We start from the raw sequence: 9,053 nt of genomic DNA, 5'->3' as shown, positions 1-9,053 counted from the left end.
AAAGAGAAAAAATAAAAAAGAAAAATATAAAAAGAAAAAAAATTTTTTTTTTTTTTCCTTACTTAGAAAAAACAGAAAAATTAAAAAAAAGTAAAAATATGTCTAGGAATTTCTCTGGAGCTGTTGCGGTCAGTGTGGGTTCGGCTCAGTTTCAGATAGCTCCTCGTTCCAGCTTGCACTTCTCGATATCTACAGGGCCCTTCCGGTGAAGTTGGTGTTTTCTTCAGGGATTTTAATCTGTTGCACCAGTCCCTTCTGAAGCGGTTCCCTTTGTTTATTTGGCTTCTGTTTGCCGGTCTCTTCAGAGGCTCATTTCCGCCCTGACACAGGCGGGCGGAGGCGGACTCTTATTCAGGTAGCTAGTTCCGTTGCGCTGCTGGGAGGGGCTGACGCTGCGGGGCGGGGCTGGCGCTGCGGGGCGGGGCTGACGCTGCGGGGAGGGGCTGGCCCTGCGGGGGCGGGCTGGCGCTGCCGGAAGGGGCTGACGCTGCTTTCTCCGTCTGCGCTGCTCAGGCTCCCGGCTGTTCTATATGGAGCGCGCCCCGCGCTGCGCTAGGTTCCAGCCCTCGGGTGTTACACAAAAGCGCGGAAGGAAAAGCTGCGCCTGCCCTCTGTGCCTTCCCCGTCAGAGCGGTCCAGGCAGCGAGGGGCTTGGTGGGCGCACTCTCCCCAGGTGTGGCGCACCCACTCCCTTCCGCGGACCCAGTCTCAGTTTCCGCTGGCGCCAGGCGGGTGCGCGCGCCTTCTGCCCTCCGCGTCCCCAGCCCCAGTCCCCGCCCCGCGCCGGTCGGGTGCCTGCGCCCTGTGTCTCGCTGCGACCTTCCCCTCCCCCCTGCCTCCTGCCTCCGGCGGGGCTGCGCCGGTCCGCAGCCTGCGAGCTCTTCCCGGGACTTTCCCCGTCCCTTTGTTCTGCGAACGGCCGGCAGTGTGTTCCGGCCGGTCAATTTTCTCTCTCTCCTTTGGTCTCCCACAGTTCAAGTTGGCACCTCACAGAAGCTCCCCCCGATTGTCCTCAGGGCACTCAGGCCCGGACCCTAGCCCAAGCAAGGCCGCCTAAGACTCCCTTCCCGGGACGGGTCTCCGTCCTTAGCTCTTTTGTCTCACTTTTTATCTTTTATATTTTGTCCTACCTCCTTTCGAAGACAATGGTCTGCTTTTCTGGGCGCCTGATGACCTCAGCAAGCGATCAGAAGTTGTTTTGTGAAGTTTGCTCTGCATTCGGTTATTCTTTTGATGAATTTGTAGGAGAGAAAGTGGTCTCCCGGTCCTACTCCTCCGCCATCTTGGCTCCTCCCTACTTTCTCTCTTAAAGGGCTTGCTGTTGCGATATAAACAGGGTCAGATACCCTTTGAAAGTACACCAGATGAGCGTAAAATAATAAAGTAATACAAATTAAAAAAACTTTTGGAAATTAACTGTACTCCTAAAATTGGTGACTTTTACCAGGTAACTTATAAAGTTGATATATTAATTATATATTTAGGTACTGCTTTTTCAAATGACCCTATTGACCTCTAAATTTCTGAAGCCATCAACCTCTCACAATATATCTTAATTTAGTTACACAAAGTATATAGTTTTATTACCACTTCCTCTTGAAGTATGTCCCTCTTGTTTTCTTCCCCTGGTTTTATTGCTCTCTCTTGGATTCTGTTCACATGTTCAACATCTTTCTTAATCCCTTACTTTGCTCCTTTTTTTTCCATTTACTTCTTAAATTTCAGTAATGCAAGTTTCACTTCTAACTATATCTCCCTCTTCACTCCTCCTAGGACATTCTATTCCCTATAGTTTCATCTTTACATTTTTTTGTATCCCCTCTACAGTCCTTCATCTCTATTTCTCACCAGGAGATTCTCCATAAGATGTGTCTTCTATAAATATTTTCTTTCTTGTCTTCACACCACTGTGCTAATTCAGACTCATTTTGTTTCCTATATGGAGAATTGCAGGTATCTCCAATTAAGCTTTGCTGCCTTCGTCTTTCCATACAATCACTCTGCCAGTAACAGAACCTCAGGATGTTGTGACTCTGCGTCTTCTGTCCACATGCCACAGTCTCCCTGCAGTGCTCATGTTGTTCCCTGTAATTGTAATGCTCTATCTTCTTTGTAGCCTGTTACCTCATGCATTTTAAGGATTCTTTGTAATACTTTACCTTGTTTTTGAATTCTTCTCTGGTGGCTCAGTTCAGTTCAGTTCAGTCACTCAGTTGTCTCCGACTTTTTGCGACCCCATGAACCGCAGCACGCCAAGCCTCCCTGTCCATCACCAACTGCTGGAGTCTACTCAAACCCATGTCCATTGAGTCAGTGATGCCATCCAACCATCTCATCCTCTGTCATCCCCTTTTCCTCCTGCCCTCAATCTTTGCCAGCATCAGGGTCTTTTCCAGTGAGTCAGCTCTTCGCATCAGGTGGCCAAAGTATTGGAGTTTCAGCATCAGTCCTTCTAGTGAACACCCAGGACTGATCTCCCTTAGGATGGACTGGTTGGATCTCATTGTAGTCCAAGGGATCAAGAGTCTTCTCCAACACCACAGTTCAAAAGCATCAATTCTTCTGCACTCAGCTTTCTTTATAGTCCAACTCTCACATCCATACATGACTACTGGAAAAACCATACCCTTGACTAGACGGAACTTTGCTGACAAATGTCTCTGCTTTTTAATGTGCTGTCTAGGTTGGTCATAACTTTCCTCCCAAGGAGTAAACGTTTTTTAATTTCATGGCTGCAGTCACCATCTGCAGTGATTTTGGGGCAAAAAATAAAGTCAGTCACTGTTTCCACTGTTTCCCCATCTATTTGCCATGAAGTGATGCAACCGGATGCCATGATCTTAGTTTTCTGAATGCTGAGTTTTAAGCCAACTTTTTCACTCTCCTCTTTCACTTTCATCAGGAGGCTCTTTAGTTCTTCATTTTCTGCCATAAGGCTGGTGTCATCTGCATATCTTAGGTTATTGATATTTCTCCCGGCAATTTTGATTCAAGCTTGTCCTTCTTCCAGCCCAGCATTTCTTATGATGTACTCTGCATATAAGTTAAATAAGCAGGGTGACAATATACAGCCTTGACATACTCCTTTTCCTATTTGGAACCAGTCTGTTGTTCCATGTCCAGTTTTAACTGTTGCTTCCTGACCTGCATACAGGTTTCTCAAGAGGCAGGTCAGGTGGTCTAGTTATTCCCATCTCTTTCAGAATTTTCCACAGTTTATTGTGATTCACGCAGTCAAAGGCTTACTCCAGTCACCTGGAATAACAGGCAAATTTGGCCTTGGAGTACAGAATAAAGCAGGGCAAAGGCTAATAGAGTTTTGCCAAGAGAATGCACTGTTAATATCAAGCACCATCTTTGAAAAACACAAGAGAATACTCTACACATGAACATCACTAGATAGCCAACACCGAAATCAGATTGATTATATTCTTTGCAGCCAAAGATGGAAAAGCTCTATACAGTCAGCAAAAACAAGACCAGGAGCTGACTGTGGCTCACATCTTGAACTCCTAATTGCCAAATTCAGACTTAAATTGAAGAAAGTGGGGAAAACCACTAGACCATTCAGGTATGACCTAAGTCAAATCCCTTATGACTATACAGTGGAAGTGAGAAATAGATTGAAGGGACTAGATCTGAAAGACAAGAGTGCCTGATGAACTATGAAAGGAGATTCGTGACATTGTACAGAGACAGGGATCAAGACCATCCCCAAGAAAAAGAAATGCAAAAAGGCAAAATGGCTGTCTGAGGAAGCCTTACAAATAGCTGTGGAAAGAAGAGAAGCGACAAGCAAAGGAGAAAAGGAAAGGTATAGGCATCTGAATGCAGAGTTCCAAAGACTAGCAAGGAGAGATAAGAAAGCCCTCCTCAGTGATCAATGCAAAGAAACAGAGGAAAATAATAGAATGGGAAAGACTAGAGATCTCTTCAAGAAAATTAGAGATACCAAGGGAACATTTCATGCAAAGATGGGCTCAATAAAGCACAGAAATGGTATGGACATAACAGAAGTAGAAGATATTAAGAAGAGGTGGCAAGAGTACACAGAAGAACTGTACAAAAAAAGATCTTCACGACCCAGATAATCATGATGGTGTGATCACTCACTTAGAGCCAGACATCCTGGAATGTGAAGTCAAGTGGGCCTTAGGAAGCATCACTACGAACAAAGTTATTGGATGTGATGGAATTCCAGTTGAGATATTTCAAATCCTAAAGGATGATGCTGTGAAAGTGCTGCACTCAATATGTCAGCAAATTTGGAAAACTCAGCAGTGGCCACAGGACTGGAAAAGGTCAGTTTTCATTCCAATCCCAGAGAAAGGCAATGCCAAAGAATGCTTAACCTATCGCACAATTGCATTCGTCTCACATGCTAGTAAAGTAATGCTCAAAATTCTCCAAGCCAGGCTTCAGCAATACGTGAACTATGAAATTCCAGATGGTCAAGCTCTTTTTAAAAAAGGCAGAGGAACCAGGGATCAAATTGCCAACATGCGCTGGATCATCGAAAAAGCAAGAGAGTTCCAGAAAAACATCTATTTCTGCTTTATTGACTGTGCCAAAGCCTTTGACTGCATGGATCCAATAAACTGTGGAAATTCTGCTGGCTCAGTGGTGAAGAATCTGCCTGCCAGTACAAGAGACACTGGTTCGATCCCCAAATCGGGAAGATCTCCCGCAGAAGGAAATGGCAACCCACACCAGTAGTTTTGCCTGGTAAGTCCCGTGGACAGAGGAACCTGGCAAGCTGCAGTCCATGGGGTTGGAAAAGAGTCAGACACAACTGAGTGACTAAACAGCAACAAATAACCCTTATTCTCTGTTGCATTTACTTAATACATTTTGATCATCCCACTACTGTGATTGAATAAATTTTGTGGTAGCAACAATTATGTTTATCTTTGTGTCTTTGGAATTAACATAAAGGGAAGAGGATAAGGAGAAAATCAATAGAGTAGATATTTGTTTTTAATTTTTTGTTTTCCCCAAAAAGACCAGCACCTATTTAATAATGAATAAATACTAGATAGAGTTAATGAGGTACACCAACCAGCGAGGCACAATATTATATTTAGGTTTTAAACTGCATTTGTCCTTAATTCTCTATTTTGATGTTTTTCCTCTAGGGTCTCTCAGAAGATAGAAGTGTGAGAGAAGTGCTGCAGAAGCATTTTAATGTCAGCAAAAACCTGCGTTCATTACACATGCTACTGGTTTGTATTAATTTTATTTATCACTCATTTTCTTTCACCAGGTAATTATGTTCTGATGGGAACTGGTTAAACCTCTAGATAAATTTTGGGAGAATTAATATACCTACTACATTAGGTCTTCCAATCCCTGAGTATGGTACATATCTTCTTTTATTTAGTGCTTTGATTTCTTTCATCATCATTTTACAATTCTCACCTCACAGATCCTGTGAATGTTTTCAGTGTACACTTAGTGTTTAATTTCCTTTGGAACAATTGTAAATAATACTTTGTTTTTAATTTTGGTTTTAGTGTGCTTATTGTTAGTATATAGAAATGTGATTTTTTTGTGTGTTGATGTTATTTTCTTCAGTGTTGCTGAACTCATTTATTTAAGATTTTTTTTTAATATAATAGACTCCTTGAGATTTTCTATATAGACAATCTTGTCATTTGCAAACAGTTTTTCTTTTTACCTTCTAATTTGTATATCTTTTATTTCTTTTTCTTGTTTTTTTTGCAGTGGCTAGAACTTTTGCATTGAATTAGAATGGTGAGGGTGTATAATTTCCAAGCTTAGGGCAGAAGCTTTCAGTCTTTTACTATCAAATATGATATAAGCTGAAGCTTTTTAATACATGTTTATTGTTAAGTTATGGTAATTCCCATCTATCCCTAAATTGCTGAGAGTTTGTTGTGATTGTGTTGGACTTTGCCAAATGTTTATTTTTTGTGTCAATGAACATGATATATGACTTTTCTTGTTTAGCTTGTTAATGTTGAACTACCTTGCTTGACTTTTTTATTTTTGCCACTTCAAAATCTTTGTTATTGTAATGAGTAAATGGAGATCGAGTACACACACTTAAGTGCATGAAATGTGCAAATCAGTTAACATGACCTAATTTTTTTTCATAGATATTTATTGTGTTATTTCTCACCTTCTAATATCTTGGATCCAAATGTTGAACTAGCTTTATATGCCTGGACAAATCCTACCTGGTCATGGTCTTTCACCAAGTAATTATATCTTAAGTTTAAACAGTATCAAGAAAGGGGTACTTAATTGTTTTGCAAAGTAAACATCCTTCACTGGAGTATTTGATAGTAGACTAATATTTCTAGAAAGTTATTTACTCATTGTTATGAAAGGTATAGCACATACCTTTCAAAGAAAATAATTTTGGTTTCATGAGTTTCTTTTTGGTCACTTTCATTTTATAATAATAATGGGTATCACTTATCAAATAGCACATAAGTCAGGTGACCTAGTTACTTTGTTTGTTAGTTACTCGGTCATGTCTGACTGTTTGCGCGACCCGATGGACTGTAGTCCGCCAGGCTCCTCTGTCCATGAAATTCTCCAGGCAAGAATACTGGAGTGGGTTGCCATTTCCAACTCTAGTTATCACCATCATTATATCTCATTAATTAAATCTAATTATATAATTATATCATTAATTAAATCTCATATTCTGTTTTTTTGTTGTTGCTGTTTTTGGGTTTTTTTTTTAATGTTTGCGTGTTATCCCGCCTTTGAGGAAACCTATGTTCTTTGAGGTTAAATAACTTACCCCATGTCACACAGCTAGCAGATCACAAACCCGGGATTCAAATCCAAGTCTCTCTGGCTTCAGGTTTATCCTGCTTTACTCTTCCATGGTTCTGCCAGGTGTTTGTTTTTTCTTTTTACAGATTCTTCTTCTCTATTTCTGGTTTTGCTTAGGAAACTTAAGAGAATTTTCCTACCTATGTACTTACCCTCTGATTAGCACATCCTCCTCCCATTTATCAAAACCATACTGCCATTTTCAGCAATAGCTGTCTTTATCACAGAGGTATTACAGAGACTAAGAATTTTTAGAGTAGAGACTTTAGTAATTTAGGTACCAGTGTTTACTAACTTCTGGTATTTGGAGGATACACACACACATATATACATAAACACATATCTCTCGTTGGAGAAGGGTTAAGCTACCCACTACAGTATTCTTGGGCTTCCCTGGTGGCTCAGTCAGTAAAGAATCCACTTGCAATGCGGGAGACCTGGGTTCAATCCCTGGGTTGGGAAGATCCCCCTAGAGGAGGGCGTGGCAACCTTGCCTGGAGAATTCCCATGGATACAGGAGCCTGAGGGGCTGCAGTCCATGAGGTCACAAAATTACACGACTGAATGACGAAGCACAGCAGAGCATGCCTTTCATTCTGGAGAAATGTGTGGCCCAAAATTGTCAACATGAAAAGCCTTGTTTTGCTAGTTTCCTATTATATTTTTAATTCAAAAGAAAAGTTTTGGAATTGGTAGAAATTATAAAGAAAAGAAAGACTGAGATTAAATATAGTTTGGTAATTTTTCAATAAAAAATCAGGAGTTATACACATGGGAAAAAATACCCTCAAATGCATAGCCTAAAGTTAAGTTCAGGTTGATAAACCTAAATATATGTATAAAAACAAAGCTTTTTTTTTTTAATTAGAAGAAAAATATATGTTTGTATACTTGAAGTAGGGAAAGATTTCTTAGAGAAGTTACACAAATTACAAGCTATAGGAGAAAAGACCATTAATGTTAATTACATTGAATTTTTTGTTAAATGTCTGGATACTGGAAGATACCATAGAAGTGATTAGGAGAGGGAAAATGCAATGCATATAATCATCAACACTGTCCATAATATATAAAGAGCTTCTAACAGTAATCAGTAAAGGAGCAAACTATGAATGTGAGTGAATATGAATGAATGAACTAAGAATAATCTATCAGTGTAGAATCACACATGATATATAATTTGCAAAGATATTTAACCTCTCCAGTATTTAGGGAAATGGTGTACAATTTAAATTTTACAATTAACCCTTTTTTTCCTGCCAGTTTGGTGGGTGTGAAAAGTTTTATGTCTGACAGTATGGTGTTTGTGTTGCAAGTTCAAGATATTTATATAAAACTTGAAAATTACTCTGTATTGTCTAGGAATACAAAGATATGTAGTAGAAGGATGAAGACATGCATGATTTTTTTTTTTACCTGGAGAAGAGTAGAGAGTCCAACCAGGGCAAGAGACAGGGGCTTCAACTCTGTAAGTTTGTATTTCATAAGCTGAGGAAGTGGTCATGGATATTCATTATATTACTCTCTTGCCTATCTATATGTTGAAAGTATTTTATAATAAAAGGAAAAGGTAAGAGAAAGGGAAGGAGCTGCTGGGTTCCTGGGTCCCTCCCAATGGGGAATGAAGGTTAAGGATTACCAAACTCTTTTGTTCAATTAAGGACACTGGGCCCTGGTTAAAAAAGGGACAGAGTTCAAGGCAACAGAAATAAAAACAAACAAATGGAACCTACTCAAACTTACAAGCTCTTGTACAGCAAAGGAAATCCATAAATAAAATAAAAAGACAGCCTGCTGAGCGGGACAAAATTTTGCAAATGGTGCAACAGACAAGAGTTTAATTTCCAAAATACACAAACAGCTCATGTAACTTAATAACAACAAAAAAGCCAACCCAATCGAAAAACAGGCAGAAGAGCTAAATAAATACTTCTCCAAAGAAGATATAGGGATGGAAACAGGCACATGAAGAGATGCTCAAACTCACTAATTATTAGAGAAATGCAGATCAAAAGTACAGTGAGGTACCACTGTACACCAGTGAGAATGGCCATCATCAAAAACTCTATACATAACAGATGCTGGTCAAGGTGCAAAGAAAATGAACACTCCTACACTGTTGGTGGAAATGTAAATTGCTCCACCTACTATGGAAAATAGTTCTTTAGGAAACTAAAATAGAGTTGCCATATGATCCATTAATCTCACTCCTGGGCATATGTTTGGACAAAACTATAGTTCAA

The 9,053-nt window shown here is 40.1% G+C and overlaps 1 protein-coding gene across 2 annotated transcripts in view; it reads left to right on the top strand.

The window, feature by feature from the left end:
* ORC4 (origin recognition complex subunit 4) overlaps positions 1-9,053 on the top strand; it is an 89,524-nt gene that overhangs the window by 74,648 nt on the left and 5,823 nt on the right. For both annotated transcript variants that reach the window (XM_043488166.1, XM_043488167.1), the window contains one exon: positions 5,136-5,222. In XM_043488166.1, the coding sequence (XP_043344101.1) occupies positions 5,136-5,222 (87 nt within the window). The remainder of the gene's footprint in view (positions 1-5,135; positions 5,223-9,053) is intronic.

This window comes from Cervus canadensis, chromosome 15, assembly GCF_019320065.1.
Source record: "Cervus canadensis isolate Bull #8, Minnesota chromosome 15, ASM1932006v1, whole genome shotgun sequence".
In the NCBI taxonomy this organism is placed as follows: domain Eukaryota; kingdom Metazoa; phylum Chordata; class Mammalia; order Artiodactyla; family Cervidae; genus Cervus; species Cervus canadensis.
This window is presented reverse-complemented; position numbering and strand designations above follow the sequence as displayed.